General features: G+C 44.2%; 1 protein-coding gene across 1 annotated transcript; it reads left to right on the top strand.

Moving 5' to 3' along the window:
* The first annotated feature begins 1,963 nt into the window (after positions 1 to 1,963).
* LOC139580738 (heparan sulfate glucosamine 3-O-sulfotransferase 6-like) lies at positions 1,964 to 23,883 on the top strand. The gene is made up of 2 exons (XM_071409697.1): positions 1,964 to 2,779; positions 22,537 to 23,883. The coding sequence occupies exons 1-2, from the start codon at positions 2,274 to 2,276 to the stop codon at positions 23,153 to 23,155; spliced, it is 1,125 nt and encodes a 374-aa protein (XP_071265798.1). The 5' UTR covers positions 1,964 to 2,273; the 3' UTR covers positions 23,156 to 23,883.
* Positions 23,884 to 24,000: the final 117 nt, after the last annotated feature.

A 24,000-nucleotide genomic window follows, 5' to 3' on the forward strand; every position in this document is an offset into this window, starting at 1 on the left:
GTGTTCCTAATGTTTTGTCCACTCAGTGTAGATGGGCTGTCATGTAGGGACTCATTTGTCTTCCAACCAACAGGTCAAAGTCTTCACTACCTGACATCAGTGAATCCCTGACCCTATCTCCTCTTTTTGAAATCCCAAAATGATGTTGCTGAACTTTAACATTCTATAACAACACCATTTTAGCATTGGCATGTGCTGCACCAATCAGTTAATACAATACTTCCTTTTGTCATGTCAGACTGTGTCACCAGAGGCTTGTTTTCACTCTGCTCACATGGTAGACCCAACAACACCACAGTCTGCTGCAGATAACGGATGTGCTGATGATTAGTTCTCACACATTAATGTTAACAGTAATTGTTTTCAGGGGGCAAAATCATAAGCAAAATGTATCATACAGCTTAGTATCGGTCTCCTCTCTGAGATCTCTGCTCACTCTTTTTACACCAATGAGTTACAAAATACACTAAACATCCCTGTCTCATCTTCTATCTGAACGGGATGTATGACATTGGTAGCTGATGAAGAGAAAACTGAGTCTGAAAGGAAGCATTCAAATGAAATGGGCTGTCCCGATCAGTCTGAAATGGTCTGTACAGATCAGTCTGAAATGGGTTTCCACAAGTCTGATGATATGAACTGCAGCCATGTTATCACTACAGCATGCCTCCAATACAACACCGTAGAGTTGACTGTGGACTGATGGGCTCCAGTCAGACAAGGAGCACAGATTGAACAAGGACAGGCGAAAAATAGGAATGTTCAAGCATTATTTCTGCCCTTAAATAAATGTGTCATTAATTGCTGTTCCTTTCTTAAACATGTATCAGAGTGCGGCTCCCCCCCCCCCCCCCCCCCCCCTTCTAAGTTCACTAACTATCAAGTCTGCATCTTATTAACTGTGTGCGTTCAGTTTCAACCATTCTGACTGGTAATGTCTGTGGTAATATCAACTTTACTGGCCCATCCTCCAGCCTTACTCAGGTAACAGAGGAAACCCTAGCCCTTTGACTAAACGTCTTTATTGTCATAGAGATCCAGTTTCAGGAGTCCTTTACTCCACTTGTTGTTTTCTTTACTCAGTTACTTCCTTGTCGCTTTTATCAGCAGCAGCTGGGCTGGGTTTCGAGTACTTTGATTTCCTCCAATACTTACTGCATTGTACCTGATGAAAGAATATGTAATACCACAGACTAATATAGTCTGCAGTAATATGAAATTACTGCAGACTACGATCATCAGCATCTTGTAGTCTAGCTACACTGCTCTGGCTGTAGGCTGCTGACGTGAGAAAGTTGACCTGAGAGAAACTGATGGTTGTCTGTCTGCATTTTCACCATTGTCTCTTGAAGAGGGAGAAGGTTTGTTTATACAGCATGCTGGTGAAACACAGACCTGACCACGGACTGCACCTGTCTGGCCCTGTTATAGCAGGAAGAGGTTAATTTGTGTGTCATGGCTGGGCAGGCTGGCTCCATAGGGTGTGTGGCCAAGGAGGGCTAGCAGACAGACAGGTGGCTCCATAGGGTATAGCCCCTTTTACAGCCCTGGGTGGGGACAGAGGGTAACCCCTACCCCACAGCCCACACAGACACACTGACCACAGTAAGCCCCAAACAGAGGGCTTTAAACAACACTTCACATAGACAAATCTAGAGATTTTTAATGATCCTTTTTACATTTAAATGGCATAACACCATATTTCCAAACAAACTGTTATTTCTTGGAAGATAACTATATATTCTTGAATTAGCCTACATAGTCATTTAAAAAGCTATTCAATCACATTATTATTTGTGATTTATCTCAGTGTGGCAGTTATTCGTGTTATTTTCAGAATCATGGCTGAAAATGTAAGGGGAGGGAATTTGACCGACAGGGCGTGCATTCACACCCAGAAGGAAAGGGGTGTGTCTGTAATCTGGTGATGGGGGCCAGAGGACTTCGCAAGAGCCAAGGGAGAGGAGCAGGGAGCAAGAGGGGACAAACTCCGTTTCTCTGAGCACTGTGCACTTTGGACAAGTTGACATTGACACAGTTAGGCCTACAAATATTTATTTAAACTAGAGTTATGTGTTATGAAGTGGATGATCAAACGTATTCATGGATTTTTTTAAAGTGCGTAATGGTACGACTTCATCAAGAAGGATGTTTTTATGGGTAACTTTATAAAGAAAGACCAGGCCTAATCTTTATTTTAAAACGCATTGAACTTATCTAATTTAAAAAGGCATGTTTTCTGCGTGGTACCCTCCAGCTCAGTATAGCGACTCATGGGATGTAGCAAATGGAGAGCTGTGTTCAACTTTGGACACCTGAAGGCGCAGTCCAAACTTTCCGTCTTCCTTACCATGATCATCATTTTCACTTACTTATTTTACTGTCTCTCTGGGTACTGTGAATCCTTACCTAGACCTGTATATGACCAACAGAAAACTTTTATCAACAAAATCTTAGGCCTAAATGATGGACTGAAGCAGCAAAAGCTCGACCAGCACAAGAACAGTTCTCCCGGTTCGGTTGTTCGCGAACTCCCCGGCTTTGACAGTGTTGACTCACTCTTGCAGGGCAATGATAACGAAATGCGACCGGATAACAACATCTCTATAGCCAATAACTTCGGTAGTAAAACTTTTCCTCAGGCAATCATCATCGGAGTAAAGAAAGGAGGCACGCGCGCGCTTCTGGAGTTTCTGCGCATTCACCCGGATGTCAGAGCTGTGGGCGCCGAACCCCACTTCTTCGACAGGTTCTATGATAACGGATTGGAATGGTACAGGTGAGTAAGGGTTGTTTTGAATCTTAATTAAATCTGTTTCTTCTTGTATGCTTTAATTTACAATAGCAGTGAAAACATATTGAATATGGCCCAAAAAATGGAAAGAGATATGATTTTCTATAATAAATAGCCTAATGTTTCACTTGAATCAGTCAATGCAGATTACCTGATACCCAGGTAAAATTATGTTATTGCACTGTGACATAGGCGCTTGGTAAATCACAAGTCATAATTTAGTCATAATTCATCCTAAAATATTGTGTGAAACTGCCTGTCATCACAGCCACCAAAAGAGAACAATGTCTGTGGATTTACTGTATATCAGGTGTATATTTTGGTGCCTTATTTTTGCCATTGATCAACTCTCCTGAACAGGCTCCTATCTTCCCCTGCTTACTTCAGTGTCACTTCATTAATATCCCCTAACGCCAAATAAGGATCCTCATTCAGAGCCCCTTGGTTCGACGGGGTATTCAGTCCCCTGCCAATAAAATGCTGTTTGTTGACGTGATGTGCTGCATTTCTAAGTGTCTGTCCCTGTGTGTGTCCCTGGGGAGCCCTCACATGTCACCCATATCACCTGGTTAGGCAGAAGGCAGGAGAGCACATAAGGATGTGACACAGAGCCAAGAAGAGGGAGAAATCAATACAGTCTGTTCATGAATATTGCAGACGATGGGTACAAATGTAAACAGCGTCAATGGAGGGATGAAAGTCTCCAAGCATACACTTATTATTTTTTACGAAAGAAATCAGGATTACACAGAAAAATGCCTATAATGATGTACAGTACTCTTTCTAAGCATTGACAGTGTAACCTACGTCTTCTGCAAGTTACCTGACTGTACTGTCTTTCACTATAATTACTATATAATGAACAGAATATAAAACGCAACATATAAAATGTTGGTCCCATGTTTCATGAGCTGAAATAAAAGATCGCAGAAATGTTCCATACGCACAAAAAGCTTATTTCTCTCATATTTTGTGCACAACTTTGTTTACATCCCTGTTAGTGAGCATTTCTCCTTTGCCAAGATAATCCATCCACCTGACAGGTGTGGCATATCAAGAAACTGATTAAACAGCATAATCATTACACAGGTGCACCTTGTGCTGGGGACAATAAAAGGCCACTATAAAATGTGCAGTTTTGTCACACAACACAATGCCACAGATATCTGAAGTTTTGAGAGAGTATGCAATTGTGATGTCCACCAGAGCTGTTACCAGAGAATTGAATGTTAATTTCTCTGCCATAAGCCGCCTCCAACGTTGTTTTGGAGAATTTGGCAGTACCTCACAGCCGCAGACCACGTGCAATCACGCCAGACCAGGACGTCCACATCCTACTTCTTCACCTGCGTGATCGTCTGAGACCAGCCACCCAGATAATTGATGCAACTGTAGGTTTGCACAACCAAAGAGTTTTTGCACAAACTATCAGAAACCGTCTCAGGGAAGCTCATCTGCGTGCTCTTCGTCCTCACCTGGGTCTTGACCTGGTGAGAAGAAGCCGGAGAAGAAGGCAGACGTTTTACGTGTCCCCAACCGATTGTGTTTTTTTGTTCGTTTATTTGTGTTGTTTGTAACTCATTTTTTTACTTAGTTTGTACATAATGTTGCCGCTACCATCTCTTATGACTGAAAATAACTTCTGGACATCAGGACTGCGATTACTCACCACGGACTGGCAGAATCATTTTTTTCCTTTAACGAGTCTGATGAGCCTGACGCGATTGATATACTGCTTTCTCGGGAACAGGCCAAGATCCCCATGATTTGCGTGAAGAGGAGGCAGAGAAAAATGGGTCGGCGGGCGGGCTGCCTTCTGAGAATTCGTAGGCGATCGAATAAACCCCCACTTCCTTCCATTCTGCTAGCAAACGTGCAATCTTTGGACAATAAAATAGATGACCTACGCGGAAGATTAAACTACAGTACCAACGGGACATTCAAAACTGTAATATCTAATGCTTGACACTATCAACATACAGCTGGCTGGTTATACACTGCACCGGCAGGATAGAACAGTGGCGTCTGGTAAGACAAGGGGCTGCAGACTATGCATTTTTGTAAACAACAGCTGGTGCACGATACCTAAGGAAGTCTCAAGCTATTGCTTGACTGATGTAGAGTATCTCATGACAAGCTGTTGACTACACTATCTACCTAGAGAGTTTTCATCTGTATTTTTCGTAGCTGTTTACATACCACCACAGTCAGAGGCTGGCACTAAGACAACATTGAATGAGCTGTATCATAAGCAAACAAGAAAACGTTCACCCAGAGGCGGCACTCCTAGTAGCCGGGGACTTAGACACAGAGACACATACAATGCTCTCCCTCGCCCTCCATTTGGCAAATCTGACCATAATTATATCCTCCTGATTCCTGCTTACAAGCAAAAATTGAAGCAGGAAGCACCAGTGACTAGATCAATAAAAAAGTGGTCAGATGAAGCAGATGCTAAGCTACAGGAATGTTTTGCCAGAACAGACTACAATATGTCCCGGGATTCCTCCGATGGCACTGAGGAGTACACCACATCAGTCACTGGCTTCATCAATAAGTGCATCAAGGATGTTGTCCCCACAGTGACTGTACGTAAATACCTCAACCAGACGCCATGATTACAGGCAACATCTGCACTGAGCTAAAGGCTAGAGCTGACGCTTTCAAGGAGCGGGACTCTTACCCGGAAGCTTATAAGAAATCCCACTATGCCTTCTGATGAACCATCAAACAGGCAAAGCGTCAATACAGGACTAAGATCGAATCATACTACACTGGCTCTGACGCTTGATGGATGTGGCAGGGCTTGCAAACCATTACAGACTACAAAGGGAAGCACAGCCGAGAGCTGCCCAGTGACACGAGCCTACCAGACGAGCTAAATAACTTCTATGCTCGCTTCGAGGCAAATAACACTAAAACATGCATGAGAGCACCAGCTGTTCCGGAAGACTGTGTGATCACGCTCTCCGCAGCCGATGTCAGTAAGACCTTTAAACAGATCAACATTCACAAGGCCGCAGGGCCAGACGGATTACCAGGACGTGTACTACGAGCATGCGCTGACCAACTGGCATGTGTCTTCACTGACATTTTGAACCTCTCCCTGTCTGAGTCTGTAATACCAACATGTTTTAAGCAGACCACCATAGTGCCAGTGCCCAAGAACACTAAGGTAACCTGCCTAAATGACTACCGACCCATAGCACTCACGTCGTAGCCATGAAGTGCTTTGAAAGGATGGTCATGGCTCAAATCAACACCATTATCCCAGAAACCTAGACCCACTCAAATGTGCATACTGCCCCAACTGATCCACAGATGATTTAATCTCTATTGCACTCCACACTGCCCTTTCCCACCTGGACAAAAGGAACACCTCTGTGAGAATGCTATTCATTGACTACAGCTCAGCGTTCAACACCATAGTGCCCACAAAGCTCATCATTAAGCTAAGGACCCTGGGACTAAACACCTCCCTCTGCAACTGGATCCTGTACTTCCTGACGGGCCGCCCCCAGGTGGTAAGGGTAGGTAACAACACATCTGCCACGCTGATCCTCAACACAGGGGCCCCTTAGGGGTGCGTGCTCAGTCCCCTCCTGTACTCCCTGTTCACTCATGACTGCATGGCCAGGCACGACTCCAACACCATCATTAAGTTTGCAGATGACACAACAGTGGTAAGCCTGATCAATGATGAGACAGCCTATAGGGAGGAGGTCAGAGACCTGGCCGTGTGGTGCCAGGACAACATCCTCTCCCTCAACGTGATCAAGACAAAGGAGATGATTGTGGACTACAGGAAAAAGAGGACCGAGCACACCCCCATTCTCATCGACGGGGATGCAGGGGAGCAGGTTGAGAGCTTCAAGTTCCTTGGTGTCCACATCACCAACAAACTGTCATGGTCCAAGCACACCAAGACAGTCATGAAGAGGGTACAACAAAACCTATTCCCCCTCAAGCCAGTGAATTATATGCGTTACAGCTGGATGAGTCAACAGATGTGGCGAGCCTGGCACAGCTCATGGTATATATCCGTTACATTTATGGGGGGTCAATTAAGGAAGACATCCTCTTATGCAAACCTCTGGAAACCAGGACAACATGAGAGGATATTTTTAAAGTACTGGACAGCTTTGTGACATAAAATGGACTTCGTGGTCAAGATGTGTTGGTAACTGTACTGATGGCGCAAAAGCCATGACAGGGAGACATAGTGGAGTGGTAACACGCTTGCAAACAGTTGCTCCCGACACCACTTGGGTACACTGCAGCATCCACCGAGAGGCTCTTGCTGCCAAGGGAATGCTTGACAGCTTGAAAGACGTGTTGGACACTTCAGTGAAAATGGTTAACTTTGTCAAAGCAAGGCCCCTGAACTCTTGGGTATTTTCTGCATTATTCAATGATATGGGCAGCGACCATGTAACACTTTGACAACATACAGAAGTGAGCTGGTTATCAAGTGGCAAAGAATTGACAATTTTTTTTAAAACTGAGAGACAAGCTTAAAGTTTTCTTAACTGACCATAATTTTCACTTGTCTGACCGCTTGGATGATGATGAGTTTCTCAGACGACTGACCTATCTGGGTGATGTTTTTTCTCGCCTGAATGATCTGAATCCAGGATTACAGGGACTCTCAGCAGCTAAGAAGTTGGGGCTCTATTCTGTCTGCATTAACAAGGACACCACACAGGTCTTTCCATGATTGTATGATTTTTTGTGTGCAAATGAACTCAAGCTTACAGACAATGTCAAATGTAATATAGCGAAGCACCTGAGTGAGCTGGGTGCGCAATTACGCAGGTACTTTCCTGAAACGGGCGACACAAACAACTGGATTCGTTATCCCTTTCATGCCCTGCCTCCTATCCACTTACCGATATCTGAACAAGAGAGCCTCATCGAAATTGCTAGAGGGGGTACACACCTGGAGGTTGAATGTTTGACGATAAAAAGTTTGGGAACCACTGCTCTAGATCGACGCGTACGACAGCGTGTTCTAGTTCCCGCCAATATCCAGCAACTTTGCACAGTCATTGAAGAGGAGTGGGACAACATTCCAGAGGCCACAGTCAACAGCCTGATTAACTCTACGCGAAGGAGATGTGTCGCGATGCATTGTTTTTGGATCCACGCCCCTACCTTTTTTAAAAGGTATCTGTGACCAACAGATGCATATCTGTATTCCCAGTCATGTGAAGTCCATAGATTAGGGTTTAATGATTTTATTTCAATTGACTGATTTCCTTATATGAACTGTAACTCAGTAAAATTTTGGAAATTGTGGCATTTTGTGTTTATATTTTTATTCAGTGTAGTTTGTGAGGCCAGGCAGATGATTAGGTAGTAGCCTACATTGTGGCACTACAACAGTTACTGGCTACAGCCTTTGATGGTGTTGGGAGACCAGTGACCTTCTAACACATCTTTTAACACCGTCACAATCCATGTAGTGCTTTGTTGCAGCTGCACAGCAGCTCTCTAGTCTCTCTTCTGTCTCATAAGTGTGGTTTTAGTCTTTCCTAATCTGACGACAAGCATTGTCAACACTGTGTGGATTGGCCTGCTGTAATGACAGGTCAGGCATTAGCTCAGACAGCTCACGTTGTGGAGTACCAGCTTGTCAGTGTAGGGTGAAGTTGCCCCAAGCCAAGGCTCTGATCTAAAGTCAGTATTGGGTATTTTCCACTAATGGTAAAGGTTAGGATTTGGGGAGGGAAAGCTGATCCTAGATCTGTGCCTAAGGGTGTGATGGTTTATTGGTTCTTATCTAAGACGAAGTATGTAGTGCTGTGTTGGAGTAATGAGAATAGTGTCAAAGCACCCAAATCAGTCAGTCTAATCCCTTATCATTACCAGCTCCATCATTACCAGCTAAAACCCCATTGGATATACATTCATTACTGGACTGGAACCACTCCAGGCACCATGTAAGACAGCAGCATAAAGCATTTAGACTGGACTTGAAAGTATCACTTAAACATTATGTAATTTGACAGAGTTCTTAATTTCAAAGTGTATTATTACACTGCTGAGTTTGAAAATGAACACTGTCCTCTGTCTTCAGTTAGTAACCAAATAAAACACATGGACATGTTAAAAAGAAGCATTTGGCAAATTGTTTTAGAAGAAATGCTTATATGTGGAAAAAACTTGGCCTCTCGATGCATTTGGAAATGGTTATGTGGCTTTGTGGGAGAGGACATGTTTAAAGGGTTTAGCTCTTTCTACTCTTTCTGTGTGTGTGTGTGTGTGTGTGTGTGTGTGTGTGTGTGTGTGTGTGTGTGTGTGTGTGTGTGTGTGTGTGTGTGTGTGTGTGTGTGTGTGTGTGTGTGTGTGTGTGTGTGTGTGTGTGTGTGTGTGTGTGTGTTTCCATTGCATGTGTGCAAGTAGCCTAAGCGTTTGAGATCCAACCCAGTCAAGTGTCACATCTCCCTCTCCCCATTCTACTCTGCGATCCACCCTTAAACCACACCTTTTCATGACAACATGAATATCCATTATATATACTGTAGATGTCATTTCCAATATTGATGTGTTAAACTAGGGTTTCCTATTGATTGAGCTGTTGGTACCTTTACCAGGGCACTGCAGGGGAGGTTCCTTAACCGCTGAATATTCAATCTTGTTGACAAGGTGTCGTTGATCCTTCAACCACCGACATTTATACCCTACACATACTGTGAAGACTTTGAAACGTGTGGGGATTGAGGGTTCTTCAGAAGTATATTTTCTTGCATAATTCAGTTTAGCATTGATCACAGTATGCAGACAGGAATGTCCAGCTCTTATTTCTTGATTCTTCCACTGCTGAATTCCCAGGCACATTTTGAAGGTTTTGAAATAGTGTTAGAGACAGAGAGAGAGAGTTCTTTGGCCCAACGAAAAGGTTTTGGGAGGGCCTTTCATGGTCAAAGTGTCTCTGAAATAAATCAAATATATAGAATTGGACTGAACAAAGGAGACTTTGTTTCCCTGACAAGGTCCACTGGTCGGCTAGTCTGTGTCATTATTTCAGGCTATGGCGGTGTAAGGTCAAAGAGAGATCTACAATACATGCATGGCATGCTTTCAAGAAACCAAAGGAATGTCTTCAAGACTGATGTCAATATGCAAAATGAAATGGGGGAAAATATAACTGAATAATCAAACATGATTTGATAAATTGGGTTGGGATGGGTATGGATTTTCAATCTGGAGAAAAACCTAAACGCCCAACTCAATATTTTGACAGCTCGTCATTGGACGACCTTTCACCTTCCATATGTTATGCCCTATCCAATCAGATGATAGTTAATGAAGTAAAGGGACATGTATAGGAGATGTGAAAATGATAACAATATGAGTATTTAGTATTGGACAAATGGAAAAGTCCATTGGACTTCCTTTCCAACCCTCTTAGTGTGATAGAACAAGGGACTGACTATTCCAAATCAATGTCCTCAATAGCCAGATGCCTAACCTAATTAGGTCTATATACATGATTAGCTAACTGATCATTTGCTCAGTGAATAGAACTACATGGCAATGTATTAGTTCAAAGGGACTTAGTTAAAACGGTGTTCCCTATACAGTTTACCAATTACTGCTGCATTCGCACATACTGTATATTAGTATTGTTGTGGAATTGCTAAGCTCAGTGTGACAAAAAGGTATGTTTATTTTTTAACTAGCAGATGTAGGCTACTTGGATGCTCATTTACTATAATAATGTAAGACTAACCCAGAGATGTTTTCACTAGCCTTTTCTACCTTCTTTCCCCTCATTATAAACGAATCCATTTTAAACAGATAGAGCAACAGAGCAATGACAGTATTGATCCAGTAGCCTGGATTCCTGTCAGTCCGCAGGTCTCTAACATGGCTCCCAGGTTACAGTGACTGATTAGGGTTCATGTTTGGTGGAGTGTAAAAAATGATCCCCCACTCCGTCCCTCCCGACCTCATCCTCCCATGTCCCTGTCACAGCAAGATGAATGTCACAGCTATAACAACCTCACATAGCACTACACCTCTTTGGAACCATAATACACACCCAGTCAGCGCTGAAAACCAGAGGGAAATGTCTTCTGTTTTCTGTAAAGCTGTGATTATACATTTGTGGACTAATGACATTTTTGTTATCAGAGACTGTAGTAGGCCTAGTCATTGTAGCGACTGTAGGATAGTGATACAAGTGTGACAGTCGAAAAGGGCAGCTTTGTTTATGCACCAACACCAGAGCTGCTCTGCTTAGTTACACAAGGGATGAATCCCTACACTTCAAACTGTCTAAACATATGTTAACCAGGGCCCAGTTCCAATCAGAGTCTGCTTATTTGCCCTCGTCTATCAACAAGGGCAGTGGTTGGATTATAATTCATCCAGGAGCTGTCTGGCGCATAATTTTACCCAGGACCCTTTAGGTTGACCCTCTACCCACATCACCCAGCATACCATCTTCTGTTTTAGCCTGTCTGGAGAGGCTGGTGAATCATTGACAGCTCAGTGTGTATTGTTGTCTCAGCCGTGGCCTCTGCCTTCTGCCCTGCCTGACCATCTCTGTTTAATGTCTGACTGACTGACCGACTGACCGTCTGGCGGGGTGGGTGAGAGGGTAAGGAGGGCAGAAGGGTGAGGGTGAAGTGGAGAGAGCGTGAGAACGTAGACTCGCTATAGGAATCATAGGAACACACCTTTCTTTGTTATGAAAACAAATTAGTTTCCTGGACAATAGTTATGTTTAATTGTGAGGAAATGTGACTGATTAAAATGAGAACTCTGTCTGAAGGAGAACTCTGTTCTTTTCAGTTCGGAATGTGAACATTATCTAGGAAGTTCAAAAAAAGAAATCTGAAAACCAAATAAATGCTTTCTCATATGCCGACATCGCTCTCTCTCTCTCTGTTGTGCTGTGTGTTTTAGAGACTCTCTCTCTCTCTCTCTCTGTTGTGCTGTGTGTTTTAGAGACTCTCTCTCTCTCTCTGTTGTGCTGTGTGTTTTAGAGACTCTCTCTCTCTCTGTGTTGTGCTGTGTGTTTTAGAGACTCTCTCTCTCTCTCTCTCTCTCTCTCTGTTGTGCTGTGTGTTTTAGAGACTCTCTCTCTCTCTGTTGTGCTGTGTGTTTTAGAGACTCTCTCTCTCTCTCTCTCTGTTGTGCTGTGTGTTTTAGAGACTCTCTCTCTCTCTGCTGTGCTGTGTGTTTTAGAGACTCTCTCTCTCTCTGCTGTGCTGTGTGTTTTAGAGACTCTCTCTCTCTCTCTCTGTCGTGCTGTGTGTTTTAGAGACTCTCTCTCTCTCTCTCTCTGTTGTGCTGTGTGTTTTAGAGACTCTCTCTCTCTCTGTTGTGCTGTGTGTTTTAGAGACTCTCTCTCTCTCTGTTGTGCTGTGTGTTTTAGAGACTCTCTCTCTCTCTCTGTTGTGCTGTGTGTTTTAGAGACTCTCTCTCTCTCTGTTGTGCTGTGTGTTTTAGAGACTCTCTCTCTCTCTCTGTTGTGCTGTGTGTTTTAGAGACTCTCTCTCTCTCTCTGTTGTGCTGTGTGTTTTAGAGACTCTCTCTCTCTCTCTGTTGTGCTGTGTGTTTTAGAGACTCTCTCTCTCTCTCTGTTGTGCTGTGTGTTTTAGAGACTCTCTCTCTCTGTTGTGCTGTGTGTTTTAGAGACTCTCTCTCTCTCTGTTGTGCTGTGTGTTTTAGAGACTCTCTCTCTCTCTGTTGTGCTGTGTATTTTAGAGACTCTCTTTCTCTTACACACAAAAACACACACACAATTTACTGGGTCAGGATTGGCCCCTTAATGACAAACACTATCTTTCCCAGCAGCTGCAAGCCCTGTGTTCTGCCAACTGTAATCCCATTCCTAAAACAAGTCAAGGATGGGCTACAACCACAAGGAGTGGGACATTTAACAATTTAGGAAGTGGCATTCACTGCAGTCCAGTATTGAGTCTTCTCATTGGTCTAGAGTTGGGTAGACGCCAGATGGCCAATGGTTGGAGTCCATTAGAGAGTTCTGAGGTGTACTTGGAATTTCAATTAATTTGGAAAAGGTAGGTAATTCATGGAAAAATGTGGGCGTTTTATTTTTCCCTCACCAACAGTGTTACGGTAGCAGACGCTGGGGAAAGAGTAATGCAGCATGATGTATAGCAGTGGAGGCTGTTGGGGAGGACGGCTCATTATAATGGCAGGAACGGATAAAATGGAATGGCATCAAACACATGGTTTCCATGTATTTAATACCATTCCACCTATTCCGCTCCAGCCATTACACGAGCCCGTCCTCCCCAATTAAGGTGCCACCAACCTCCTGCTACCCACATCCGGCGCCGACAGAGATGGCCGCCTCGCTTCGCGTTCTTCGGAAACTATGCAGTATTTCGTTTTTTAGGTATTATTTCGAACACTGTTACCCCAGGAAATCTTAAGTCTTATTACATACAGCCGGGAGGAACTATTGGATATAAGAGCAACGTCAATTTACCAACATTATGACCAGGAATACGACTTTCCCGAAGCGGATCCTCTGTTTGGTCCACCACCCAGGACAATGGATTGGATCCCAGCAGGCGACCCAAAACAACGGCGCCGCAGAAGGGGCAGACGGAGCGGTCTTCTGGTCAGGCTCCGTAGACGGGCACATCGCCCACCGCTCCCGAGTATACTACAGTACTTGCCAATGTCCAGTCTCTTGACAACAAGGTAGACGAAATCCGAGGAAGGGTTGCCTTCCCGAGAGACATCAGAGATTGCAACATTCTCTGCTTCACGGAAACATGGCTCACTCGGGATACGTTATCAGAGTCAGTACAGCCACCTGGTTTCTTCACGCATCGCGTCGACAGAAACAAACATCTCTTTGGTAAGAAGTGCGGGGGTGTATGCCTTATGATTATGTCGTGGTGTGATCATAACAACCTACAGGAACTCAAGTCCTTTTGTTCACCTGACCTAGAATTCCTTACAATCAAATGCCGACCGCATTATCTACCAAGAGAATTCTCTTCAATTATTATCACAGTCGTGTATATCCCCCCCAAGCAGACACCTCGACGGCCCTGAAAGAACTTCATTGGACTCTATGTAAACTGGAAACCACATATCCCAAGGCTGCATTTATTGTAGCTGGGGATTTTAACAAGGTTAATCTGAAAACAAGGCTCTCTAAATTTTATCAGCATATCGAATGCGCGACCCAGGCTGGCAAAATCCTGGATCATTGTTACTCTAACTTCATCGACACGTACAAAGCTCTCTCTCGCCCTCCTTTCGGCAAATCTGACCACGACTCCATTTTGTTGCTCCCAGCCTATAGACAGAAACTAAAACAGGAAACGCCCGTGCTCAGGTCTGTTCAACTCTGGTCCGACCAATCTGATTCCAAGCTTCAAGATTGCTTCGATCACGTGGACTGGGATATGTTCCGGATAGCGTCAAACAACAACATTGATGTATACGCTGATTCGGTGAGCGGGTTTATTAGCAAGTGCATCGGTGATGTTGTACCCACGGCGACTATTAAAACCTTCCCCAACCAGAAACCATGGATTGATGGCAGCAGTCGCGCAAAACTGAAAGCGCGAACCACTGCTTTTAATCAGGGCAAGGCGACCGGAAACATGACCGAATACAAACAGTGTAGCTATTCCCTCCGCAAGGCAATCAAACAAGCTAAGCGTCAGTATAGAGACAAAGTAGAGTCGCAATTCGACGGCTCAGACACGAGAGGTATGTGGCAGGGTCTACAGTCAATCACGGACTACAAAAAGAAAACCAGACCCGTCGCGGACCCCGATGTCTTGCCCCCAGACAAACTAAACAGCTTCTTTGCTCGCTTTGAGGACAATACAGTGCCACCGACACGGCCCGCTACCAAAACCTGCGGGCTCTCCTTCACCGCAGCCAACGTGAGTAAAACATTTAACTTGTTAACCCTCGCAAGGCTGCTGGCCCAGACGGCATTCCTAGCCGCGTCCTCAGAGAATGCCCAGACCAGCTGGCTGGTGTGTTTATGGACATATTCAATCAATTCCTATCCCAGTCTTCTGTTCCCACATGCTTCAAGAGGGCCACTATTGTTCCTTTTCCAAAGAAAGCTAAGGTAACTGAGCTAAACGACTATCGCCCCGTAGCACTCACTTCCGTCATTATGAAGTGCTTTGAGAGACTAGTCAAGGAACATATCACCTCCACCCTACCTGACACCCTAGACCCACTCCAATTTGCTTACCGCCCCAATAGGTCCACAGACGACGGAATCGCAATCACACTGCACACTGCCCTAACCCATCTGGACAAGAGGAATACCTGTGTATGTCACGCCCTGACCATAGTTTGCTTTGTATGTTTTATGTTTTGTTTGGTCAGGGTGTGATCTGAGTGGGCATTCTATGTTGTGTGTCTAGTTTTTCTGTTTCTGTGTTTGGTCTGATATGGTTCTCAATCAGAGGCAGGTGTTAGTCGTTGTCTCTGATTGGGAGCCATATTTAGGTAGCCTGTTTTGTATTGGGGGTGGGTGGTTCTGTAACGATCTTCGTTGGGAGAAAAAGAGGAGGACCAAAGCGCAGCGTGGTAAGTGTTCATGATTAATATTTAATGGAACAAAACTGAACACTGAAATACAAAACAATAAAGTGAACAAACTAAAACCGAAACAGTTCCGTGTGGAACACACAGACATGGAAGACAACCACCCACAAAACCCAGGTGAAAAAAGGCTACCTAAGTATGATTCTCAATCAGAGACAACCAACGACACCTGCCTCTGATTGAGAATCATACCAGGCCAAACGAAAAAACCAACATAGAAAAACGAACATAGATAACCCACCCAACTCACGCCCTGACCATACTAAAACAAAGAAATAACAAAAGAACTAAGGTCAGAACGTGACAGTGTAAGAACGCTGTTCATCGACTACAGCTCAGCATTTAACACCATAGTACCCTCCAAACTCCTCATTAAGCTTGAGACCCTGGTTCTTAACCCCACCCTGTGCAATTGGGTCCTGGACTTTCTGACGGGATGCCCCCAGGTGGTGAGGGTAGGAAATATCTCCACTTCGCTGATCCTCAACACTGGGGCCCCACAAGGGTGTGTTCTCAGCCCTCTCCTGTACTCCTTGTTCACCTATAACTGCGTGGCCATGCACGCCTCCAACTCAATCATCAGGTTTACAGACGACACTACAGTGGTAGGCTTGATTACCAACAATGACTAGACGGCCTACAAGGAGGAGGTGAGGGCACTTGGAGTGTGGTGTCAGGAAAATAACCTCACTCTCAACGTCAACAAAACAAAGGAGGTGATCGTGGACTTCAGGAAACAGCAGAGGGAGCACCCCCCTATCCACATCGACGGGACAGTAGTGGAGAAGATGGAAAGTTTTAAGTTCCTCAGCGTACACATCATGGACAAACTGAAATGATCCACACAGACAGCGTGGTGAAGAAGGCGCAACAGCAACAGCGCCTCTTCAACCTCAGAAATTTGGCTTGTCACCAAAAACACTCACAAACTTTTACAGATGCACAATCGAGAGCATCCTGTCGGGCTGTATCACCGCCTGGTACGGCAACTGCTCCGCCCACAACCGTAAGGCTCTCCAGAGGGTGGTGCGGTCTGCACAACGCATCACCGGGGGCAAACTACCTGCCCTCCAGGACACCTACACCACCCGATGTCACAGAAAGGCCAAAAAGATCATCAAGGACAACAACCACCCAAGCCACTGCCTGTTCACCCCGCTATCATCCAGAAGGCGAGGTCAGTACAGGTGCATCAAAGCAGGGACCGAGAGACTGAAAAACAGCTTCTATCTCAAGAACATCAGACTGTTAAACAGCCATCACTAACATTGAGTTAGTGGCTGCCAACATACTGACTCAAATCTCTAGCCACTTAATAATTAAAAATTGGATGTAGTAAATGTATCACTAGTCACTTTAAACAATGCCACTTTATATAATGTTTACATACCCTACATTACTCATCTCACATGTATATACTGTACTCTATACTGCATCTTGCCTATGCCGTTTGGCCATCGTTCATCCATATATTTATATGTACATATTCTTATTCATTCCTTTACACTTGGATGTATAAGGTAGTTGTTGTGAAATTGTTAGATTACTTGTTAGATATTACTGCACGGTCGGAACTAGAAGCACAAGCATTTCGCTACACTCGCATTAACATCTGCTAACCATGTGTATGTGACCAATAAAATGTGATGGGATTTGATTTGATTTGATGTATAGTATTAGATGATAATGTTTAACTTTGGTTCAAAAGGGCTTTGGTTTTATGAAGTGCACAGAAAAACACATTTCAACCTGGCTCAGAGAATCATTAGAAGCCCTTGTGAAATATTCATTTAGAACAAGAAGTACAGTACTGTTTTAAAGGTGGGGGTTCTCTTAAAAACGGGGTTTCTGTAGTTCTTTGTAAAGAATGACTACAGTGCAGTGCGTGCTTTCACACTGAAACCCTGTAAGTAATTTAACCAATCTAATTATTACAGTAACTACACAATTTGGTGAGAGATCACTGGGGTCAGGCTGAGGGAGGAAGGAAGTGACCCTCCAGTTATCTGTCCATCTCTCTCTTCCTCCTCCTCTTGTCTGTTCATCTGTTCATCTCAGGGTGTGGGCCCCTGGCCCATGGTCACCCACTGATAAAGCCGCACAGCTAACAGCTAACCCACTGTGGGCCAGGCAGGAACACAGAGGAACACAGGCTGATTTTCCCATTCGATAAGACGGAGGGGTGCAATTACAGCAAGGAACGCACACTTTTTTCTCTCTTTCTCTCCCACACATACTCTCCCGTCTCTTGCTCTCTCACACTATTATCTCTCCAATTCTCTCTCTCTTTTTAATTCTGGAGTTGGAATGTCAGGCTTTATCCTGCAGTAGACAGTCTGGAGGCTTGAGCTGTTTCCCCCTTTCTCTCTCTATGTCTCTATGTCTCTATGTCTCTATGTCTCTCTCTCTCTCTCTCTCTCTCTCTCTCTCTCTCTCTCTCTCTCTCTCTCTCTCTCTCTCTCTTTCTCTCTCTCTTTCTGTCTCTCTCTACACTGTCATTATCTCTCCCAAGGAAACTGTGAGACCGCTTCCCACTGACTCTTCTCAAAGTTGCCTGCTGTAATAATCTCTGTATTAACTGTCATGTTCACTTTTCCCCCTCGTAGACACATTCTTTAGGACTTTCTTTACCGACCTACCTCACTGATGTAGGCCTAAACCGCCTCAACAAATAGAACTCTCCCCACTCTCTGGCTGCTGTATTAAACCAGCGTGGGTGTGTAGTCCGACAGCCTTGGTGTGTACGTTACAACATTAGACTCTACTATGCTATGCTACTGTACTGCGCGCACACACACACACACACACACACACACACACACACACACACACACACACACACACACACACACAAACACACACACACACACACACACACACACACACACACACACACACACACACACACACGTTTTATTGGTCTCTTTGTTGTTTCCTGCTGAATTTGACTTCTAATTACTCTTCACTAACTCCTGAGGCCTCCATTTTCTTCTCCCAGGAATGACAGATGTTGAAGATGCATGACGCCCCTACACACACACGCATGCTAATGCCCAGATGCTGCGTTTTACGAGTGAGCTCACCTACTTAGTACAAAAACGATCAAGTCAATATTTGTCAACATTAAAGTTTCCACAATTAGTGTGTAGCTTGTCTTTTCCCCTTGTTTTTGAGATGACATTGACACACACTCAGGTTGGTGTACTTAGTTCAGTCTCTACAATACGGTCATAAACAGTAGCCTATTAACCTGAGGTATTTTACAACAGGGCCTAATAGAGCTGAGGGCCACCCAGACGGTGAGTACAGCAGGTCTATGGAGATAAACACACATCTGTGGACCCTCTGACCTGCATTCTTGCTCCAGATGCTAACAGTGCTACCGCTAGGCTAAGGTGTGATCAAAACAAACAGCAGGTCACTTAGCTAGCCTCCGCTAACCTGGCTGCCGTTGGAAACCATACAGAGAGCAACAACATTTGATAAAGAACCACAACAGCAGTTGAATAGGTATACACTCTAGTATATGGTCTCACTTTAGTACTGTGAGATAAGGCTGACTAGGTTAATGTTTGTCTCTCCCTCACTCCCTCCCGCTTGGGTTTGTGTTGTAGCCAGAGAGTTCCGTGATTACAGGACAGTGTTTTGGGGCTCCCGGGTGGCGCGGTGGTCTAAGAAACTGCATCTCAGTGCTAGAGGCGTCACTACAGACCCTGGTTCGATTCCAAGCTGTATCACAACCGGCTGTGTTTGGAAGTCCCATAGGGCGGCACACAATTGGCCCAGCGTCGTCCAGGGTTGGCCCGGGGTAGGCCATCATTGTAAATAAGAATTTGTTCTTAATTAACTGACTTACCTTGTTAAATAAAGGTTAAATAAATAAAACATTTAAATAAAGAATGTAAACATGATGGCAATGGAAGCCGGGACGGTCCAGCGTGGATGCCATTAGCCTGTTTGGTCAGAATTAAACATTCAGTTACTGTTGAGTACTCACTACACAAACAGACTGGCACCTCCGTATGGCAGGCCAAAATAATTATTGTAAAACATTACATTTTTTACAAAAAGAAAGAGCAAAAGAAGTATCAAATTAAATAAGTATAATTCTTTAGTTGTAATGGGTTGTAGTGGTAGTTGCAAAGAAAATGGTCTCCTTTATATCTTGAAATGAACAGAGTTATGAAGTGATAGAATTATAGCACAATGCTGTCCTATGTAACTGATCAGCCACCGTGGGAGTCGTTCAGAACAGAGGAAGACAGGAGAGAATGTGTAGAGATATGTCCCTCTAAAGCTGAATCCCAGTGGAGTTGTTGCTCTTGAAAGGAGGTATTCTGTGTTACTCTTTGACCTACATTTACATTTACATTTACATTTAAGTCATTTAGCAGACGCTCTTATCCAGAGCGACTTACAAGTTGGTGCATTCACCTTATGATGTCCAGTGGAACAACCACTTTACAATAGTGCATCTAACTCTAAGGGGGGGGGGGGGGGGGGTTAGAAGGATTACTTTATCCTATCCTAGGTATTCCTTAAAGAGGTGGGGTTTCAGGTGTCTCCGGAAGGTGGTGATTGATTCCGCTGACCTGGCGTCGTGGGGGAGTTTGTTCCACCATTGGGGTGCCAGAGCAGCGAACAGTTTTGACTGGGCTGAGCGGGAGCTGTACTTCCTCAGAGGTAGGGAGGCGAGCAGGCCAGAGGTGGATGAACGCAGTGCCCTTGTTTGGGTGTAGGGCCTGATCAGAGCCTGAAGGTACGGAGGTGCCGTTCCCCTCACAGCTCCGTAGGCAAGCACAATGGACCTCTTACATTGTAATATTAATATCAACATGCTATAGGCCTAGTTGGGGTGAAACGTTATCTACATGATTTTCTTTTTCTTTTGCTTAACCTTTATTGAACCAGGAGATCCAATTAAATCCTCTCTAAAACCTAACACCTAACAGGTTCCGTTACTGTAGTATGAGTGTTGTCTATATACCTGATCCTCATATCCACTCATACCCAGGCTGTAGTAAAAAAAAAGAGGTGGTCTGTTGTAAAAACATAAGCCATGTTTTCGGGATTAGCTTCATGGCACATTCGTGGTGGGGATGTCAGATTTGGATCAGAGAGGAGTATGTTCCCCACACAGCTCAGGCCAGAGCCCTGCATTTAGAGACCAGAGACCAACCACGTTGATGACAGCTTTTGGAATGCGTCTCAAATGGCACCCTATTCCTTATAGAGTGCACAAATTTTGTTCAGAGCCCTAGTGCACCGTACTATAGTGAATAGGACGCCATCTGAGACCCACGCTCAGTCTCTACCACATGGCTATGCTACGGGGGGAACCATCCGTGGAAATTAAAATGAGGGGTTTTCTGAGGAGTTGGAACGTTCCTTCGTGCTTGGATGTCTAAAACATAAACCCGCCGTGAGATTTGAATCCCCTCATTTTAAATTAAATGAAGGTGGTCCTTTTCTGAGGAGAGTTGGAAGGATTCCTGTTTTGTGTCCTTAGGATTCTAAAATGGAACTTCTGGGATTCCACTTTTGATAGTGTTCCAACATTAGGTTCCAGCTGTTAAAGGACACATTTTTAAAGGTTAAATAATAATAATTTTTAACAATTTGGAGACTATTAGCTGTCTTTCATCTCTTTAGCTCATCATCAGATTCTGCTAACCTGGGTGCCAGTCTATTTCTCATTTGTTGGCTAAAGTAGAGTCAGACTGGTGCTGGTCTGTTGGGAAGTTTATTGCCGTGTCAGTGGTGTACGATAGACAGTGCATGACATAGTATACTGTGCATTCGGAAAGTATTCAGACCCCTTGACTTTTTCCACATTTTGTTACATTACAGCCTTATTCTTAAATGGATAAAATTGTTTCCCCCTCATCAATATACACACAATGCCACACAATGGCAAAGCAAAATCAAGTTTTTCTAAATCTTTGCAAATGTATTAAAAATACAAAATATTCAGACCCTTTACTCAGTACTTTGTTGATTACAGCCTAGAGTCTTCTTGGCTACAAGCTTGGCACACCTGTATTTGTCGAGTTTCTCCCATTCTTCTCTGCAGATCTTCTCAAGCTCTGTCAGGTTGGATGGGGAGCGTCGCTGCACAGCTATTTTCAGGTCTCTCCAGAGATGTTCTATCGGGTTCAAGTCCGGGCTCTGACTGGGCCATTCAAGGACATTCAGTCTTGTCCTGAAGCCACTTCTGCATTGTCTTGGCTGTGTGCTTAGGGTTGTTGTCCTGTTGGAAGGTGAACCTTCACCCCAGTCTGAGGTCCTGAGCGCTCTAGAGCAGATTTTCATCAAGGATTTCTCTGTACTTTGCTCCGTTCATCTTTCCCTCAATGATGACTTTCCAAATCATGTCCAATAATTTGAATTTACCACAGGTGGACTCCAGTCAAGTTGTAGACACATCTCAAGGATGATCAATGGAAACAGGATTCACCTGAGCTCAATTTCGAGTCTCATAACAAAGGGTCTGAATACTTATGTAAATCATTCTAAAAACCTGTTTTCGCTTTGTCATTATGGGGTATTGTGTGTAGATTGATGAGGGATTTTTTTTAAAAACATAACGTAACAAAATGTGGAAAAAGTCAGGGGTGTGAATACTTTCTGAAGGCACTGTATTTGTCCAGGCAGCCTGGGCTCAGCCCAGCTCTCAGCCCAGCTCTCAGCCCAGCTCTCAGCCCAGCTCTCAGAGCTGCTCTGACAGGCTTGTGAAGGAGGAGGAAGTCCTGTGGAAATGACTTTTCACTGGTTATTATGGTTTTGTGGTTTCCCTTAAGCACCCACTCATTGACTTCCTCTCCATCTGACATGCATTTCAGCGAGGCCAGCGTCTAATGTAGATGTTTATATTGATGTAATCACAGACCTAACCAACTAATTACAAAGCTAAATCAGAAGCCCTCAAGGCTGGGGAGCATCAAAGGGGACGGTTGGAACACTCCAATAACGCATGGAATATTAATATTCCATTAAATGTTGTAATATAAAACATGTGGAAGCAGATTTGGTCGTGTTTATGACACACAAACCAGGTTCCAAAGGTCTTAAAGTTTGTTGCATTCCCAGAAGCTTTTAGTGGATCAGTTTACCAAATGTTTAGGAAACACTAATCAAATCTTTCCTCTTCTCTCCTCTCCTCTCAGAAACTTGATGCCTCGGACGTTGGAAAGCCAGATCACCATGGAGAAGACACCAAGCTACTTCGTCACCAAGGAAGCTCCTCGGCGTCTCTTCGCCCTGAGTCGTCATACCAAGCTGATCGTGGTGGTCCGAGACCCCGTGACACGGGCCGTGTCCGACTACACTCAGACGCTGTCCAAACAACCCGGTCTTCCGTCTTTCCAGAGCCTGACCTTCCGGAACTCCACCACGGGCCTCATCGACACCTCCTGGAGCGCCGTGCGCATTGGGATCTACGCCAAGCACCTGGAGAACTGGCTGCACTACTTCCCCCTCTCGAAGTTCCTCTTCGTCAGCGGGGAGCGGCTGGTAACGGACCCGGCTGGGGAAATGGGCAGGGTGCAGGACTTCCTGGGGCTGAAAAGGGTGGTCACAGACAAACACTTCTACTTCAACCAGACCAAGGGTTTCCCCTGCCTGAAGAAGCCCGAGGGGAGCAGCAGGCCTCGCTGCCTGGGGAAGTCTAAGGGAAGGCCTCATCCACAGATCTCTCCAGAGGTGCTGCTCAGGCTCAGGGAGTTCTATAGGCCATTCAATATGAAGTTTTACCAAATGACAGGCCATGACTTTGGCTGGGACTGATGGAAATGGGACGGGAGAGAGCATAGACATGTGTCTCACAGAGGATCTACAGGCCTTGTAATGGACACTTAACCTGAGGTTTTGCCAAATGACAGGTCCTCGTGACTTCGGCTGGGACTGGTGGAAACAGACAGACTAGTATATTTTGGTTTTTAAAGAGAGGGTTTAAATCTCCTTGTATAAACATATGTGATTTTCCTAGTATGATTGTTGTGTCACTACAATGTATTAAAAAATAAATATTCTGACAAAACTGCTCCACGAGCCTGCCAAATATTCATCCCAAATATGCTAATACTATTTCAATAAACTAGACTACAATAAGCCAAGTGCATTTCTAAAAGAATTTTATTAATGACAGATCATTTTTGCTGTTATCCCATTCTCATGTTTTAAAATGCAATCGCGAAGATGTTTAGGTGACATTTTCTTTAACAATGCAGAAGACTATTGCTGGTATAAATGCTGGACTACGTTCTATTTTTTTGTTAACAAAATATATTACTGATTTACTCTGTGTGCTGTAAAATTGCTATTATTTATGTTGCAAGTGTTATGCTATTGAGAATTGTGGTATATGCTATATCTGTATCCCTTATCTTTCGTCATTGTTTGCTTCATACCGGACGCTATCATACACAGGACGCTATCATACCGAACTCATAAACTGTACCCCTCCTTGACTGTACATTTCTGGAAGCATAATTTATTAAAATGACAATGTTTGAGATGTTTTATCTACTACTTTTGTATTTGAAGATGCTGATATTACTAAAGCCTTTCCTCTAAAATTGACATCCTTTTTTCATCATATAAATCAACATTTCAGTATGAAATGCCTTTCT

The sequence above is a fragment of the Salvelinus alpinus genome, chromosome 7, assembly GCF_045679555.1.
Source record: "Salvelinus alpinus chromosome 7, SLU_Salpinus.1, whole genome shotgun sequence".
NCBI classification, from domain to species: Eukaryota; Metazoa; Chordata; class Actinopteri; order Salmoniformes; family Salmonidae; genus Salvelinus; species Salvelinus alpinus.

What these genes read in the sequence shown, in the direction of transcription:
- LOC139580738 (XM_071409697.1), top strand. Translation starts at nt 2,274, where the DNA reads ATGGGATGTAGCAAATGGAGAGCTGTGTTCAACTTTGGACACCTGAAG. An exon ending in AACGGATTGGAATGGTACAG is followed by an intron (nt 2,780 to 22,536) that starts GTGAGTAAGGGT and finishes CTCTCCTCTCAG; the next exon opens with AAACTTGATGCCTCGGACGT.